At 48.1% G+C, this 19739-nt stretch overlaps 1 protein-coding gene across 7 annotated transcripts in view; it reads right to left on the minus strand.

Moving 5' to 3' along the window:
- LOC135238823 (regulator of G-protein signaling 3-like) overlaps positions 1 to 19739 on the minus strand; it is a 115272-nt gene that overhangs the window by 33313 nt on the left and 62220 nt on the right. For all 7 annotated transcript variants that reach the window (XR_010325215.1, XM_064306904.1, XM_064306905.1 and 4 more), the window contains one exon: positions 10474 to 11346. Coding sequence is in view for 6 of the 7 variants with exons in the window: in XM_064306904.1 (XP_064162974.1) it covers positions 10474 to 11346 (873 nt within the window). In the remaining variant the exon portion in view is untranslated. The remainder of the gene's footprint in view (positions 1 to 10473; positions 11347 to 19739) is intronic.

A 19739-nucleotide genomic window follows, 5' to 3' on the forward strand; every position in this document is an offset into this window, starting at 1 on the left:
GGCTGTATAAATGGATGGAAATGTAAATACTACGTAAAAACTTGTGTAAATGCACTTACTTGTGTAATGTGACATTAGAGGAAGGAAGACGGAGGAAGATTTCCATAAATCTTATGAGGTCCTGACCCAGAAAACTGGAGGAAGGTCTTACACGGAAAGTCAACTCTGTTCACACGACGCCGACTCAGAAAACTGCATGCATGTGTGAAAGGGGCTTTGGCTGCAGAAACCATGTGTCACTAACTGTGCAAACGTGCGGACAAACCCCATGTCGTTAGCATGAATGCAGCTTCGAAGAACAACCTACACTGTCAGCTGACTAGGGAAAAAAATCAGGAAGTGAAGGTGTGAGAAACTAAGAGCACACAGACTGAAACAGGGGTAACAAGACCAGGTTAAAACCGAGTATATAGCTAGACCTAACACACGTGATCCGGCCGACCAATGGCGTGACTTCATAACTCGGCCGACCAATGGTGTAACTTCATCACTCACTCAGTCAGTCAGTCAGTCAGTCACAGACATTCGCGTTTGTAGGGCTGGCCCCGCTGTCGCGGTCCAGCCAAAAAAAGCTCAATACACAAACAGCTCCTGGCTAACAGAGTCTGATGCATTTCTGACTGATAAGACTAACAACACGAGAGCTTTCTGAATGTCTACCACGCACGTTCACTCGAACGCACGCAGCCTTGCTGTGGATAAGCAGAGGGAACCGGCTCATTGGGTAAAAAAACCAGCTCGGGGGAGCTAGCCAGCGAACGCTAACGCTGCCCAGCAGAAAGACGCGTTCTTTCCAGCGTTCCTGGGATCCAGCGCTCGATTCGATTAGACGCGGAACTCGCCATGGGCCACACGAAAGGTCAGTGAAGGACGAAACGGGTTGTTATCCACTTGTGACCTCACTCTCGATGATAAGATTATCCCACACTAATTTAGGAGACTCTCTTATCCAGAGAGACTTGCAGCGCGAGAGAGTATCAGTATGAGAGCTACAGTACATGAGGTCAGGCCAACATCCCAAACCAGAAAACTTTTATTTATGTAGAATCTTTTTTTTTTTTAACAGAGACACTGTCGCAAAGATGCTTCACAGGGAAAACAGAAAGGAATATTGGGTCTGAACCCCAAAAAGCAAGCAATCGAGGTTAAAAAAACACACACCCACGCCACAAAAAAAAACTCCCCAGTGGGAAGAAAAACACTTCAACGGTAGTGTGAAAAAACTCCCCAATGGGAAGATATTTCTGGAGGAACCCGGCTATAGGGGGAGCCCATCACATCAGTTAAGTTGGCAATGCTAACCTAGCCCCATCATACAAACTGTAACTCATTTTTAAAAAAAACCACTGAAAATGTCACAATTACCTCAGTTAATCAATCAATTGATTAATTAAGATAAGAGTGCACGGAGGGGTAGGTGAGAGGGTAGCCGAGACATCGTCTGAAGAAGAGGTCAGATTCATTCTGCGGTCAGAATACAACCGTTGCAGTAACGCTGCAGTGTTTGTACACAGTCTGCATGTAAACAGCTTCCATGTGAACAGCCTGAATGTGAACAGCCTGCATGTAAAAGGTCACAGGTTTGATTCCCCGGTAGGACACTGCCGTTGTACCCTTGAGCAAGGTACTTAACCTGCATTGCTCCAGTATATATCCAGCTGTATAATTGGATACGATGTAAGTCGCACTGGATAAGAGCGTCTGCTAAATGCCTGTGAACTAAACTAAACAGCCTGCATTGCTTGCACAGTGCTGTCCACAGGCCCGAACATTCCGCCGCATTCCGGAAAGGTCTCACACAGCAGACAAAATGCAGAGCACTGCCTGGCTATGTGCTCATATTCCCACTGATTAGCTGTGTGTACGATACTAGCTGTACTCTGGCTGTGACCTCGTTCCCGCAGCTGTCCTCACGATATGCCCTGTACCGAATGAAGAAGCGCACCAAATATGTAAACATTTTCAAAAAATAATAACTTTATTTATAACACATCCGTAAACATTCTGGAAGCCCAAAGTACACACGATAGAACAAATTTAAAGCAATCTTTCACAGAATGCTTTTACAGCAATAAAAAAAAGCTGTAATAATAATTGGAACCGGAGTGGAATCAGAAGGTTGTGGGTTCGATTCCCGAGATGGTCACAGGGAATCCATTTCAGCGCACGTCTAGCTGTAATGCACAGGCAACACAAACCCTGACGACGCGAGCTATGTCGCAAAGCCGACGCGGCGGATAAGAAAGCGAGCTAACGTGCACAAGCCACATAACGTTATGCTGAATAAAGGACACCTGCCCCTGTGTGGAAGTCTGGAGCCCAGGTGCTGGTCATTCGCTCAGCCCTCGTCCTGTGTGAACGGCTAGCGCTTAGCACGCTGGATTTGCTTGTTTCTTTTTTTTTCCACTGGGGCTCAGGTGGGGTCTCAACCGACCTTTCACCCCGGGGAGGGTCCCACCCGGTTCGGCTAAAGCTGCCCGCCCGCCCAACGGCATCATCAGGCGGCGAGCTGGAACCTTCCGGGGAAAAAAAAAAACAGCCTGCAATTTTTCCTCACCGGCAAAGACAAACACGGAGCCAACGCACCTCGCTCTTTATCGGGGCAAAAACCTGGATTGGGCTTTCGCCTTTTCAAGCGTCTGCGTCCGCCCAGAACCGGCGAACGGCCGGCCTCGAACTTCGAGGCGCGGTCTCCCAGGCCCGGTATTTGTCCCGGGCGAACGTGCGACGGTCAAACACGCAGAGCCCCTCGGCCGTTTCCCCAAACCGGCGCGTGAAAGGGAGAGGAACTCGAGCCGCTGCCAGGGCTATTTTTAGGCAGGGTGGGGGGGGGGGGGGTTGACCTGCCAGTGAACCCCGCCGCGGCCCTCTGGGTAATAATCACGACCGTGGCAATGGCGTAGCCGCCGGTCGCTCGCCCGCCCGTCGCCCGGGAGACAGTGCCGCCGGCCCTCGTTGTCACGGTGCCGCGATCTGGGGCACGAGACCTCCTGTCACATTCACCCCCCCGCCCTGTCTCTTTTGAGGTGCCTGATGGGGTCTCTGCGGTTTGGGACGACGGGACCCCATTAATAAGAGACTGAATTCATAAGGGGTGTGGGGTGGGTGGCCAGGTGGGTGGGAGTTCAGAGAGGTAGGTTGTCCAAGCCTCACTGACATATAGCTAGCACAGTGTCAGAAAACGTCCAACCTTACTGCTTACTTTCAACCTCCTGCTTTCAACCTTACATTACATTACAGGCATTTAGCAGACGCTCTTATCCGAAGCGACTTACACAACTTTTTTTTTTGCATATCATTTACATTGCATCCATTTATACAGCTGGATATATACTGAAGCAATGCAGGTTAAGAACCTTGCTCAACGGCACTACCCGGGAATCGAACCTGTGATCCGTAGGTTACAAAACCAACTCCTTACCCATTATACTACGCTGCCACCCGAAAGAACCCTGTTTTCTGCATTATGAAAAAGCCAACCCCTGGGAAAGCATTTGGAAGTAATTAACCAATCTGAAACCCATGTTAAATCCTGGCTTTTAAACCAGGTGGTCCATGAAAGTATCACAGGGGGTCGCACTTTCAATCCCCAATCCCATCACACCCCTCCCCCACCCCGCCCCCCCAGTCCGCGATCACATTCTCCTGTCCTGATCTGAACGCGCAATCCCCCCCTGCTCCCACCCCCCTCCACTTCCCCCTTCCCCCAGCTCACAATCTTCAGAAAACCTTTTTTAAAAATATAACAAAACCAGTAGACAAAACCAGAGAATGTGCCGATTATTATGACGTCAGAGGAAGGCAGTGGAAAGTAATGACAAGGGCTGAGAGGAAATCCATGCGTTCTGAGTTTGCAGCGATATCCATGTTCCAGTCATGCAGGAGTTCAGCAGTCATTTCATTCTACTCCTCTCCTGGAGGAATTGGCAGACTGGACCACCATTTGGCAAGGCAAATTGCTTTTCTTTTCTTTTCTTTTTTTGGGGGGTGGGGAGGTTTGGGGGGTTTCATGATAACAAATGAACAGAAGTCCGATCCAATTTCTGTAACTTTCCACAGACTTGAAAATTCCCAAAAATAAATTAGACTCACAACCCGTGGACCCGATATAAACGTTCTGCGCACAAATTAAGTGTTCTGTTCTGTTCTCTTTTGCTCCCGGGCAGAACACATCACTCTCTCGCTTTTTCGACTGGACCGCTGACAGACACGGGGGCAAACAGGTCCTGCCGAGACCAGCTCCCTTAGGGGCCCGTCCCCACTCAGCCCAAACAGCGTGGGTCCATTCCACAGACCGGACAAATATTTAATCCTCCCATAAACCCTTTCTACATGCGCACACATTACCTACACTGAAGAGTGGGAGACCAGGTGCACCAGGTGTCACTATTTCTCCTTCTCTCTTGCTCTGTCTCTCACTCTCTCCATCTCTCTCCCTCTGTCTCTCTCTCTCTCTCTCTTGCTCTCTTTTGCTCTCTCTCTCTCTCAAATCTCTAATTCAATTCTAATAGAAAATTCAATGCTTTATTGGCATTACCACACCCCAGCATAGTGCTGCCAAAGCAATTGTTTACAAAGACAACCATGTCAACAACAGTCAACAGCAACAACTAAATTAACAATTATGCAAATGACTGGGTGCTTGGAACCTAAGTAATAATTTGGGGGAGGAGGGAGGGGGCTTTCTTAACAAAATAAAATGGTAATGGAGAACAATAACTGTTATGACGACAGCAGACTGGTCCAGATTATCCTAGGGACACTGTGATGGTGGAGCACTGTCTCTCAGGTTATGGCACACTGCCACACACTGTGCAGGCAGTTGAGCTGTGGGTCCCTCCCCCAGCAGGGCTGATAGTCTGTTTACGTCATTTCTCTGAATTGAGGGAGGCATATTTCACTTCGTGGAAAAAAAAAAATGTTTTATTTCAGTTCTGTATATTTTTCGCAACGTAGGAATCTCTCATCTGTCCTGACTTTCTCTGTACCCCAGAGATACTCTTCTCCATAACACACAAATACACAGACATGCGCAGACACACGTGCACGCAAACACAAAGGTGCGCGCACACACGCACGCACGCACGCACACACACAAATATATATACGAGCGAGCGCCTGCACAAATGATGAAATGAAGGCCTCGGGCTTGGCGGTCACACTAGGATGAAGCATGACTCCGTAATGAGCTGTTTAAAGTCAACAGGGTCTACCATCCACACTGAAATCCTAACCTCATAAACTCTGCGACATGGCCCAGTAAACCAGAATGATAATCATCATCATTAGCGAAAGCGCGGCCTGGTAGAGAGTTCTGGAATGTCTGGTGGGTGGCGAGCCCTTCGAAGCAATCCCAGCAACACTCCAAAAGTCGCCGTCTCATTAAACAAACATAAATCACACAGACACAAAGCCACTGTCCATCTTTCTCTTTCTTTTCTCTGTCCTTCTTCTTTCTCTTTCTCTTTCCTTTCCCCCAACCTGCATTCCTGTTTTGTAACCCATGGTAACAACCAGGTCCATGAAGTGTCTGACGACCCTGGAGTTCACGTCACCTTCTCCTTCAGTGGTTATAAATATCCCAGAATGCCCTTCTCCCACAGCGGATATAAATATCCCACAATGCCCTTCTCCCATGGTGTCCCAAGATGGCCACGTGCCAGAACCGACCGGCTATTGTTTGTCTTCCCTTGCCCAATCTCACAGAGGGTCAGGTGTGGGTTCTAAATAATAAATCTCTGCAACAGGCTAATCAATCCCCATGGCTGAGATGCATCTTTAACACTGAGCTGCAACAGGTCTGTTCCGTACAGAGGAAAAAAACCACGAGTATCTGTGCAGGAGGATCACTTGAGAATGAAACCTGCTCAGCTCAAAAGTACGCACTTATCAGACCTGGGTCAAATACGAATTTGTTTTGGATTCAAATATTTTTCTACGCTTTACTGATCTTGTCTGGTGTACTGGAACCTATGAAATACTCTCAAAAAGTGCAAATCCCACTTTCTGGTCATATTGAGAGGCTCAATTGCACAAGGCAAGATCAAGAGAGCACAGAAAAGCATTTTAATCCAAAACAAATACGTATTTGCCCCAGGTCTGGTACTTATAAGTGGGTGCTGAATTCTACAGGATAATAGCAGAAGGCAAACGGACAGCACTCTCAAGAATGCTCGAAAGCTATAAGAATTTATTCCACGGATGCATCAATCAGCATACGGTGCTAAACGTACACAAAATAATAAATCAGGAGGTGGTGCAGGAGGCCTTTCCTGTCACAGTTAATGCCACATATACAGTGAGCTCCACAATGTTTGGGACATATCATATTAATTATATCGTATTCATATCGTATCGTTTAAAAAGTGCTGTAATTTCTACGTGGTGAAACCAACGCGTATTAAAATTCCCTTTAATTAAAGCTGAAAATCTGCACTTTAGAAACATGTGAATTATTTGATCACAAATCTAAAATGGCAGAGTACAGAGCCAAATCAAGAAAAAATATGCCAACATTATGGAGCAAAAACCGAGCGGATCTGAGTAGGTGGTCTTCCATGTCAGTGTTGAGAGCATACAGAATTCCCTCAGTATTCCCGAAGTTTTCCCAATCCGGCTACTACTCCTAACCCGTCGCCGTACTGCACGCGCTCAGTGCCCGGTCCGCCCACCTCGCCGGGGAAGGCATTCGGTCTGTAAACTGCGCCGCCATCTTCAGGCTGATTAACTGCACAGCAAATCTTCCACCGTTTGTCCCCGGTGCGCAAACAGAGGGCCGTTTCGGGCTGAGCTGGGCGCAGAATAAATCTGCCCCCCCCCCGAGTAAACCTGCAGGCTCATCCTAGGGGGTAAAACTGGCCTGATGACACGCACGGTATCCAAGAGTCGGAAAAAGGGCACGCGTTTACCCAGCATGCTTTTCACCAAGGGGGGTGAAAAGCATGCTGGGTAAGCAGTGAGCGTACCTGTGGTGCAATCCATAGGGTGGCCGATTATTGAACCATCTACACCCCCCCCCCCCGCACCTGAATGGTAGGGGGTTTGATTCAATTTACAAATTACACACACTGTCCATTTATACAACTGGCATACTGATATAGCGCCTTGCTACAAGGGTGCAGTAGCAATAATGCACCTGGGAATCGAACCTGCAACCTCGCATTACAAGCCCCGTTCCCAGACCATTATATGACCCTGCAGCCCCTTGTGAATCCCCCTCACGTCACCTTCTCAGCTTTGGTAAGTGATACGGCCAGCTTCTCTGCGACCTTTTATGCATGTTTTTGGAGTTATTTACCAAAACGCCTCTGTGTTGCTTTGTAGAACTGTGCCTGTCAAATTCGTGAATTTTCATGTAATACGTATGAGATGTTATTTGTGCATTGAAGCGGTCTGAGGTCGTGGTTTTTATTTATTTATTTTTTTAAAGAAAATTTCGTCCAGAATCTTTGTGTGGTCCTGTCATTGTGCCTTGATAAGTGTCTAAACAAATGCCAAAATCTGGACAACAAGAACGCGCAATTAGAATTATGTGCTCGGTACTCAATGCAAACCAAGCCTGATCCAGCTCCATTAGCTAGCAATTAGAATGATGTGTTACACACACGCAAAGAATGTTTACGAAACGAAAGGTTACTTTTTTACTTTTTGGCAAAGAAAACCGGCGGAAATGGAAAAATAAATCTGCTTTTCTGTCCGTTGTAGGTACAGAAATAGTCTTATCTAAGCATTATTAAATAAATGATATTTACATAGGCCCTAATGTGGCATTATATACAATTAAAATCATTTTCCGCTGCTGCTCCAGACCACTTGTAGGAAAAATGCCCCTAACGAGCGGAGCGGAGATTACATGATGACGTGGGCTCGGCAGAACCAATGGCGTGGAAGTGCTGACGGAGAGGAGCTGTGTGCCCGAGAGGGTATTTATGTAACTGACTGTGCGCACCTCCTGGCTCTGTGACAGGTACACCGAGCCACCGACAGGCTTAAAGAGCCTATGAGGGTTCAGAGTGTGGTGTGGTGGGGGAGGCGGTCTTTAAACAGAGATGAAAGCTTCCTCTGTGACTCTTTCCACATTACCGTGGAGATGGTGGGTGATTTATGAGGTCACAGAGGCGGGGGGTGGGGGGTGGGGGCGGGGGGGGTGGTTTAAGACGACGCGCGACGGCGTAAAGCGGCAGCGATGACGGCGGGCGGAGGGGCAGCGAAAGAAGGCCCCGGAAATCTGCCAAGGCCAACACCGCCGGGCGGGAGCTTCGCATTCCTTCCACCGAGAAACGCGTCGCCGCCATTTAAGGGCCGCGAAATGGCCACCATCGTCCCCAGCCCAGCCCCCCCCCGCCATCTCCTGAGAGGGACCGGGGGGGGTGGGGAGGGGACCTGGGTACTGCCCCCCCCCCCCTTGCTCACTCGCTCGATGGACGCGGGAGCTTTCATTAAAGGCCACCTGCTACTCTTCTCCGATGAACAGGACCTCACCTTCCAACTATTACCTAATTAGGCCGACTGTACTGGAGGCTGCTGTTACTACTGGGTTAGTCGTGAGGGGGGGGGAGGGGGGGGGTTGGGGGATTCGTGTTTAAGACAGAATATCAGGGAAGGTTTTTTAAATGTATTGGTGGGTGCTTTGTTAAGGCCGATCACAGGCTTCTGCTGGCTTTTATTTACTTATTGAGTGGATATTTGTGCAGCTGCTCACCATGTAGAAGATGAAAGCTGGGAAAGAGAGGGAGAGAGACAGGAGAAAGCAGGAGGGGGAGAGAGAGAGAGAGGAGGGAACAAGAGAGAGACAGAGAGAGACAGAGAGAGAGAGGGAGACTGAGGGTAAGAGAGAAGAAGAAAGAAAGAAGAAGAGAAAGAATATGAGAGGAAAAAGAGAAAGAGACACACAGAGAAATAAAGAGAAAGAGAGAGAGTGAGAGACTACAAAAACTTCAAAGAAAACCACAAAATTAATACTGGATATCTGTGGGCACATGCTCAGAACAGAGTGGGTTTTTAGTTTAATCAGGATTGGTCAGAACTATGCAGAGTGCTGCCTCATTTCTGCTCCCTACTGTGACTGTGTGCTGGAAGACGACAACAGAGGTACACAGCACCCCTTAGTGGAGAAGTCAGTGTACTGCACCTCAAACATTCAAACAAATATCACAGGAGCTCCAGGAATAGGGTTGCCAGGTCCACGGTTTTCATGCCAAACTGGGCTACTTCTTAGACTTAGCCACGGGGATAAGAAAATGAATTGCTGTGGCTTGCTGTTTGCAAACGGGGAGGCCGCAGAGAAGGGGAGTTGTCTTTGGCTGTCTGCTGGGCTGAGGAGAACGCTGGTATAAAGACCACCATGACATGTATAACATACGGCATGTACAATTACTGGATATAATTTATTACTACATAAAGTCAAGGGAATTTTTATGTGTGTGAGTTCTTATGTTAAGCCAAAAATCTGCATATGTGACTACATTTTCCAATAACAGCCAATATAAACCGTATCTTTAAAATGAACAAAAATCTATTACATCTGGAGTTATGATGAAGGAGATAAAGTTAAATCTCAGATTTTATATTAGTGCAGATGGCTTTCTGACAACATGCATTACAGACATAATGGATATACAGGCCAGAGTATAAATGTTATTGGCACTTCAGTACTGAGACCATCTCTGTCTGGCTCAGATGTATCGCTGATCTAGGAACAGTGGTTGTGCTTGTGCACAGTGGTCTATCTGCAGTACCTCTGCCGTCCAGCAGGGAGCAGCGCTGATATGTGAACAGTAACAGCGACATAAATGAAATATTTCATGATCTCCACATTGGGTACAGCTACAATATTCTGTCAAGTTGTTTCAGCCTATCCAACTATACAAAAATAATATGATGTGATTGGCTTGCAAGAAAGAAAAGCTTTGCAGCGTGCTTGTAAGTTGCAGACTGTAAAGACCTGTGAAGTGTAATTGTGTGCCTTCAGAAATATTCCCAGATTCACCATTAGATGGCGTCTGCTAGCCATAGCCTAGAAAAGATCTTGTGTTTGTGTATGTGTGTTTATGCAGGAGAGCTTCTGTGTGCATGTCCGAATGTGTGTGCTGAAAGGGAGTTTTTGCATGGACATGTTTTACTCAGAAACAGACTGGGACACTGACCTAGCCCTCTCTTCCAGGACAGCAGTAACAGGCCGGGACGGGGGTGCGCACAGCGAGAAAAGATGAGGGTACAGACGAGGTACAGACAGGCTACAGACGGGGGTTCAGACAGGGTACAGCCGGGGTACAGACGCGGCACAGACAGGCTACAGACATGGGTACAGACAGGGGCACAGACAGGCTACAGATGGGGGTACAGACAGAGGCACAGACAGGCTACAGACGGGGGTATGGGGGCTGCAGAGTCGGGAACAGACAGGCTACAGACATGGGTACAGACAGAGGCACAGACAGGCTACAGACGGTAAGTGCGGGGGACAGAACTGACCTTCCTGCCGGAGAGCAGCATGCAGAGCTGGTGCATGGAGCCTCCGTTCTTGGTCAGCTCCTTCTTGAGGGTGCGGGGCGAGGGCAGGGACCAGCCGGTCTTGGGGGCGGCGCCGGCGTCCAGCCGGTCGATGGCGTTGTCCGAGGCGAAGCAGGGCGGGCGGGGCTCCTGCAGCAGGCTGCCCTCGCTGTGCGTGCGCCGCCGCAGCGAGTTCTGCACCCGCAGCCCGCCCCCGTGCCGCTCGCACGCCGCCGCCGCCGCCGCCCCCGCCATCCCCGCCGTGCCGCGCCGCTGGCTGCCGCTCCGCTCCAGGTAGTTGTCGTCGCTGTCCTCCTCTTCCTCGTCCTCGTCTTCCTCCTCGTCGTCGTCCTCGTCTTCGTCGTCGTCCTCGTCGTCTTCCTCGTAGTCTTCGTCGGTGGGCGCGGAGGAGAGGGCGTCGGCGCTGAAGGAGCGGTCCAGGCGGAGCTCGGGGATGACGAAGGACGAGGAGGAGGAGGAGGGCGGGGCCCCGGCGTCCTCCGCCGCCTCCGAGCCATTGTCCTCGTCCGTCTGCCGCCTCTCTTCCTCCTCCTCATCCTCCTCCGGTTCCTCTTCCTCGCCCTCCTCCTTCGCCTCCTTCTCCTCCTCCTCTTCCTCTTCCTCTTTCTCCTTCCAGGAGTCGGGCCCCCCCTCCACGCTCCTGCAGTCCTCACCCTCGGTGGAGGGCGGTGGGGTGGGCGGGGTCTTGAGCTCCTCCTCCATGGGGGTGAGGGCTTCGGGTGGGGGGCTGTCCATCAGGGGGGGCTCAGAGGGGCTGCAGGGGGGGCGGTCCTCCCCCGTCGTACTGTGGTGCACCCCTGGGTCACACTGCTCGTCAGCTTTAGGCTCCAGCATCTGAGAACACACACCAGACACACGAGATACACGTGAGAACACACACCAGACACACACGAGATACACGTGAGAACACACACCAGACACACATGAGAACACACACCAGACACACGTGAGAACACACACCAGACACACAAGAGACACAGACACACAAACACACACAATACAATAAAAACCACACCTGGGAGACACAGTACGCTATACTGAAATATTCCTATTTAGTGTAGAGCCCTTTAGCTCACAAACATACTCCACATTACATTGCTCTACAAAGCCGACATTATGGCCTCTATTCAATCAACTTTCGTCTAACATTAGGCCATAAGCCATAGCGCATAATTCCAATAATAAAGACGTGAAATGAGACATCCGTCTTTTCCCCATTTCTCAGTCCGATTCTCAGCCCTGATGCTGGTGGTGCCGGAGGGTCCGCTGGTTTTAACTGCGCCTCATCATTACAGCAGCTAATTACACAATTAACTCACCTTTCCTGGATCGGAACTGATTGCTGAATTAAAGGTGAACAAATGAAACAGACCCTGTGGCCCTCTAGGACCGGCACTGAGGACACCTGCACTATATATGCAATGAATAACGATGGTGGTAATTACGATGCCACTGATTATTGTTATTCTTATTTCTTATTTGGCAGGGTACGTCACAGGCAACTTCATAACTACCTTCAGCTCTAACGCACGCGAGCCCAATCTACAGTCTGTAAATGGCGTTAATTCCCCTAATCCAGGCACAGTTAAGAACGAAAAACAACGCCGCTGAACGAGGCATCGCAGCTGAGCTCCTCTCCCGCTATCTCCCGCGGAGCAGAAAACGCTCTCACAAACAGACAGGGTCGAGCGCTAACAAAGACCGACAGACAGGGCCGTTCATCTCAGCTCAACACGCTGGAGAACAGGGCTTTCACCTTGAACGCTCAGAGAGGGTCGTTAGAGAGGCAGAGCACGATGAACGATCTTCAGGAAACGGCCAAACCGAACACAGATGTTTACCGTATCAAAACATAAAATACTTATTGATATATAGGAGGACGTACATGTGGGAGCATGAACGAGACTGACGGTTACTGACAAGACTGCTTAACACAAATGAATAATATTACGAACATCTATAAATGGCATAGTATCACATGATAAGCTAAACTCACTGCCAGACGCCATGATTCATTTTCACGGTAGTGACTTCAGAGAGGTCACTGGTCATTCACAGTGGTAGGACTTCATTTCTTTCAGTTCATGCAAAAAAAAAAAAAAAAAAAGATCTGCACCAATAAAGATGCAACTTAATATCCAAAGAGAGTGGGATATCTAAAGAAAGTGGGATATCTAAAGAGAGTGGGATATCTAAAGGGAGTGGGATATCCAGAGGGAGTGGGATATCCAGAGGGAGTGGGATATCCAGAGGTGATTTCAAAGAGTGATGGAAAGGAGACTCCAGAGGAGATAGCAAAGGTTTCATCTACCGTGTCAGAGCTCATTCACAGTGGAAGGACTTCATTTCGTTCAGCTCATGCAAAACACAAACATCAGATCTACACCAAGAGAAATAAATTACAAAACATTCGCTGGTGAAAACCACAGAAAACTGTAGTCCCGTTTCCTAAAACCTGATTAAATGAACACTGGGATTGCTGTTTGACCCACCTTTAACAGAGCCACTTACGACACTGGGTTGAGATGAGCGTTACGCCACATCTGAGCTAACCTCAGGAGAACTCTGGAGACACGCAGGACAGCGAGCGCCTGATCCAGAGGCTCAGACTGTGTGAAGGCCTCTTTGTTGTTGCGTTAGCATCAGCACAGCTCTGGAGTCACCAGTCAGCTGCTGTGGATCCACACAGACCGGCCATTATCAAACCCCTCAGACAGCTCGATACAGAACCTCAGGGCCATTATCAAACCCCTCAGACAGCTCGATACAGAACCTCAGGGCCATTATCAAACCCCTCAGACAGCTCGATACAGAACCTCAGGGCCATTATCAAACCCCTCAGACAGCTCGATACAGAACCTCAGGGCCATTATCAAACCCCTCAGGCAGCTCGATACAGAACCTCAGGGCCATTTATCAAACCCCTCAGACAGCTCGATACAGAACCTCAGGGCCATTATCAAACCCCTCAGACAGCTCGATACAGAACCTCAGGGCCATTATCAAACCCCTCAGACAGCTCGATACGGAACCTCAGGGCCATTATCAAACCCCTCAGACGGCTCGATACAGAACCTCAGGGCCATTATCAAACCCCTCAGACAGCTCGATACGGAACCTCAGGGCCATTATCAAACCCCTCAGACGGCTCGATACAGAGTTTGGTTTGCTCAGGGAGGGATATGACATTTCACACGTACCCCAGGGGTCCCCCTCCACCCCTTTTACCCACCCGTGTTCGGGACACGCTCCGTCACCCAGTACCGTACGAGCTCAACGCCCTGCTCAGCAAGGGGATGTCACTGAGCCCCCCCCCCCCCCCCCCAGTGTGGAACCGGCACCCTGAGGGTTTCAGGTACGAATTTATGGAGGGGCGCTACTGTCGCCTGCATGGACTATGCACTGAACATGACTTAAGTAACAATACCTAGCTGATTAAATATCAAACAAAAAGGGAAAACTTTTCCTGAAGTGGAAAAGGATCTTCATTTTTGGATATAATAATTTATTTTATTTAACAAATGTATTCATTTACTTGATAAAACGCCTCAGAAACAGCAGGACCCAGTTCTCTTTTTGGAAAATGCCCGCCGCTGGCCGTCCCCAGGGAGAGAGAGAGAAGGAATATGTGTTCAGACGCAGAGCTGTCATTTAGAGAGGGGATGTCACGGTACACAGCACAGTATGGTTACCATGATAACGTGTGGTGGGGAAAAAAAAATCATAATCTGATTTCGTTATGTACGAAACTGAGATATCCAAAATGAATATGAAAAGTATTTTCATTCAATTATTAGCCTTTATTTTGTGTGTGTGTGTGTATGTGCATGAGTGTGTGGCATGTGCGTGTGGGATGTGTGACATGTGTAGTGTGTGTGTGTATGTGTGAGTGCGTGTGAGTGCGTGTGTGTGTGTGTGTGTGTGTGCGGTGTGTGAGTGTGTGTGTGTGTGTGTGTGTGTGCGTGTGTGTGTGTGAGTGTGTGCGATTGTGTGTGTGTGAGTGTGGTGTGCGATGTGTTTGCGCGCGTTTTTGTGTCCAACTGAAAAATCATAAATCCAAAGTGAAAACATGATTTTCTTTAGAAACAACATTTCCTGCTGTGGTTTCTTTAAAGGGATTTTTAAAAAATCTACATCTCAAAAACGGCAGAATACCATGAAAACGTTTTACGCTGACTTAATTTTGGGATGCGATCGCACTGTGAAAAATCTCACACCGTTACATCATTATTTCAGAGTAATAACACAAAAGGGCACGTGCTTGAAAATGTTCTTCGCACATTCTATCCTGTTATTTTGGCCAGCGCTCAACGCGAGCGTCGACTCCGGTCCCAATGTTTCCTGTTTGCGGAATCAGAGAGCGGTTCACTTCAACTCCACTGCGTTTGGTACGCGTCCAGGCGCTTCGACGAGTCAACTGAACGCATATTCTACTAAATCGCACGCTTTCTGAGTCAACCGGGACGAGGGAGACCAAACACAAAATGTAAACAGAAGCAGATGCCCGGCTGCAGGGATCACTGACACTGAGAGGCCATTTAAAGGGAAGTACTGTATACAGAGCACTCTAGCCTCCTCCCCCCGCGACTGGTCACTGATATCACAAGAAACAGAGGGAGAGAGAGTGAGGGAGAGAGAGAGAGAGAAACGGGGGGAGGGATCGAGGGGGAGAGAGATCGAGAGAGAGTGTTTCAGAGGTAGATAGAGGAAAAACAAAGAGATGGAAATAGAGGGAGAGGGAGAAAGAAAGAAACAGGGAGGGAAGGAAAGGGAGAGACCAAGAGAGAGAAAGAAAGGGAGAGATAGTGAGAATAAAAGTGTGTGTGTGTGTGTGTGTGAGAGAGAGAGAGAGAGAGAGAGAGAGAAGAGCATAGAAGGAGGGAGAGAAAGACGCAGCTCGTCTCCTGAGCTAAAAACCAGTGCAAACCAGCAGAGATTATGGTGGTATAATAATATACCAATAATAGCCCAAACCCCGTCAGTACAGAGGGAAAATATCACATCACAACTGTCTCCATTGGCCAATTCAGATGGGTCTACAACTGGCAAAGACAACAGGCATATTAATCACTTTAAAAAGTGACCCATTAAAATACTTCCATCAGGAATGCACCATATGAAATTGCATTATGGGACTACTCTTTCATGATTTTTTAAATTTAGCAGATGCTATTGTCCAAAGCAGCTCACAAGTCCACTGTAGCAGACAACAGAAAGTAAAATTAAAAAGGGTATCTATTTGCACCGTGCAGAGAGAAGACAGGAAGTAAAATCAGTTGGGCAGTAAACTTTTTGAAAAGTTGGACAGACACGGCTGGTACAGAAGTGAGTTAAATGAAACGCTCGGCGCACACAGATAAAAGCTGGAGACACAGCGCTCCAGGGTTTAATCAATACTGCAGTACAAACTGCGGCCTGCGTCTCCGCCTGCCGTTGCCAGGACACTACAAAGTGATTGAACAACAATTTGGAAAATAAGGTGAACAGACCTTCACCTGCGCACAAACACGCAAGCGCGCACACACATACGTGCGCAAACACACACGCGTGCGCATACAGACGTGTGTTCACATGCACACGGATGCACATACATGTGCACGCACACATGTGCGTGCATACAGGCACAGGCACAAGCACGCACACGTGTGCGCACAACACACGTGCATGTGCATGCATGAACAAACACACACACACACGCACCCTCGTGCACACACACACACAGTACCACTTTTTTCTTTCAGCAATAAAAGAACGATGATGTCTATACAAAATTAACATGCCCATTTTCAGTCTCCGATCTTTTATTTAGTACAAGATCAAGCCTTGGGGCGGAAGGAAAGTTGTGCTGAATTATTCAGTTAAAGAACCGTATAAAGACTTAGACGTGTACTTAAAATGTCTTTCTGCATTAATATCCCAGCACAACAAGAGAACGAACGCAGTGACCCCCCCCCCACCGTCCGTCGAAAAAGAAACGGAGCGTTCTCTCCTGCGAGCCGCAGCTGAACTCACTTTAAAAATGAACCAGGCTAGGGAGCGCGCTCAGCTAGCCGTCACGCGGTCCCGGGGAGAGCACGGACGCTAGGTCGTGGCGTTTAGCGTGGTTTGTTTCGTCCACAACGTTTACAGCACAACATCGGCTGTGGCTGGGCCTAAAGGATACACACAGTATGACGATATTCACGCATGATGCACATATGATGACATGGGGGGGGGGGTCCCCTGGTGTCCTGGCTAAATTCCGAACCACTAATCATCCTCTGATTTAACTGGCTATAAAAAAAAATGTTCTCTCCCTCTCCACCTTCGCTAATGTGCGGTGAGCGTTCTGGCGCAAAATGGCTGCCGTGCATCACCCAGGTGGGTGCTACACATTGGTGGTGGGTGAGGTGAGTTCCCACTCATCACTGTAAAGCACTCTGGAAAAGTGCTATATAAATGCAATGATTCATTCATTCATTCACACAGTTAAATGTCTTGCATGGGTTGCAGACTCTGTTGTGGCAGTGTGACATTGTGAGATTTGTGAATTTGCTTGTTAAGAAACATTTTAGAGACATTTAAGTAATTTCCCTCTTGAACTGAGCAAATCTGAACAACAGGGCTGTTCTGCATTGAAAACTGCCTTTGCTTGAGTCAACCAATCATCATTCACCTGCTAATTTAATATCCCAGCTCCTCTGCCAGTGAGGACCGCCCACTTGCAATGGCCACAAAGCAGGGCGTCAGCTGTTCAGTTTATTAAGTAAATTTAAAAACAAATCTTTACACTGACCTACGGATCCAGCGGTCCAAAATCTGAGCTCAGCAAAAAAAAAAAAAAAAAAAGTGCTTGTTTGCTCAGGGCATTTCTCCACAAGCAATTTTCTTAATGAAATGGAATACGACACTGGATTTGGCTCCAAGTACTAAAACCGGGCGCAGTTCCATCTATCTGAGACTCGATTGCAAACGTCGAGCCTGTAAGTGTCAGTGTTTTACCAGGGACACTTGGAACAAGTATTATGTTTTTGGACATATGAACACAATCAAATGTTCACCAGTCACTAAAACAAATTAAAATTGATTGTGAATCTAAAAAGGAATGCTTGCATTAGGGGCATTGACAGTAGAGATTAATAATTAGCGCTCACTCTATGGTGAATGGAGCATCAATGGAGGACATTAATAAATAGCGCGCACTCTATGGTGAATGGAGCATCAATGGAGATATTAATCAGCGCTCACTATGGTGAAGAGCATCAATGGAGGATATTAATAATCAGCGCTCACTCTATGGTGAATGGAGCATTAATGGAGGATATTAATAATCAGCGCTCACTCTATGGTGAATGGAGCATTAATGGAGGACATTAAAAATTAGTGCTCACTCTATGGTGAATGGAGCATCAATGGAGGACATTAATAAATAGCACGCACTCTATGGTGAATAGAACATCGATGAAGGATATTAATAATCAGCGCTCACTCTATGGTGAATGGAGCATCAATGGAGGATATTAATCATTAGCGCTCACTCTATGGTGAATGGAGCATCAATGGAGGATATTAATAATCAGCGCTCACTCTATGGTGAATGGAGCATTAATGGAGGATATTAATAATCAGCGCTCACTCTATGGTGAATGGAGCATTAATGGAGGATATTAATAATCAGCTCTCACTCTATGGTGAATGGAGCATCAATGGAGGATATTAATAATCAGCTCTCACTCTATGGTGAATGGAGCATTAATGGAGGATATTAATAATCAGCTCTCACTCTATGGTGAATGGAGCATCAATGGAGGACACAAATCATGAGCATGGAGGACATAAATCATGAGCATGGAGGACATAAATCATTAGCGCTAACTGCACTGTGAATGGGGCATCGGTGGAGGATTTTAATCATTAATGCTTTCTACACGGTAAACAGACCAGAGGGACACTGATGTGTGCCACACAGCCGCGAGCGACAACGACAACAAGGCAACAGGGGCCCCAACCGCAGTTTCGCATCGATCCGTAACCGTGGGCAACGGGCCGGGCGGGCGGCGATAAGAGACGGGCGGGAAACGGTCTGACCGAAAGGAGTTCCGGAACGGCAATTACCGTGACACGGATAACGAGCTCGCTCGACCTGTCCACCTGTCCCCCTCTCTCTCTATCGCTCCGTCACTCCCCGCGTATCTCTCTTACAGCGCAATCATTCCTCCTCCCTCCCTTTCTCTCTCTCTCTCTCACTCTCTCTCTCTCTCTCAGGCAATTTACCGTTTCTTTCCTCACTCCCTCTGACTTCCCCCAGAAATACACTGAGCTGCACACACACACGAACACGGACACACACACGCCAGTCAGGTAACAGGCACATAATGTGTCTGGCAAACGAGCACGGAATACTTTTCTGTGACCGCGACAGAATTTTTTGGTGCAAGACTATTTGTGGAACGTTCTCGCCATGACGCCACAACCCAATAGCCAAAATGAAATCTAACTGCAACTAACTGATAATACTAAAGGATTCCTGAATCCATTAGAGTGCAACTGTGCGTTCCACGCCTCTCATCCCGTGCCATAGTGACACAGGGACACAGTGCAATGTATGGAATTTCCAAGCGATGTCCCAAGAGTGACATCACTGTAGCATGGGATTGTGGGGATTTTCCAAAACAGAGCCATCCCTGTTTTAAAAGCAAGAATGTCTTGTCCATTAAACGCTCGATGTGAAAGGCACAGAACACTGGATGGACGAGACATTATTGCTTTTATTCTCTCTCTCCCCTCCTCCTCCTCCTCCTCCTCCTCCTCGTCGTCCCAGAGCCGAGCAGTCCTGCGGCAGGCCGGGGGGGAAGGGGGGGCCGGAACTCTGGCACACGCGTGAGTCTGACATTCTGGCAAAGTCTGCCGAACCACAAACCATGGCAGCAAACCAGCCAGGTCACCGTGGATACCGCGCCACTATGCTGCACAGAGCGGTCACTGGTGAGCTCTACGGTGAGGGTTAGACTGCCGACTGAGGCGTTCCGACTCTCTCTCTGGCAAACTCCATGGTTGATCATCCATCATTCAGAATACATCTATGGTTGATCATCCATCATTCAGAATACATCTATGGTTGATCATCCATCATTCAGAACACATCTATGGTTGATCATCCATTATTCAGAATACATCTATGGTTGTGATCATTCATCATTCAGAATACATCTATGATTGATCATCCATCATTCAGAAAACATCTATGG

Source organism: Anguilla rostrata, chromosome 14 (genome assembly GCF_018555375.3).
Source record: "Anguilla rostrata isolate EN2019 chromosome 14, ASM1855537v3, whole genome shotgun sequence".
Taxonomy (NCBI): domain Eukaryota; kingdom Metazoa; phylum Chordata; class Actinopteri; order Anguilliformes; family Anguillidae; genus Anguilla; species Anguilla rostrata.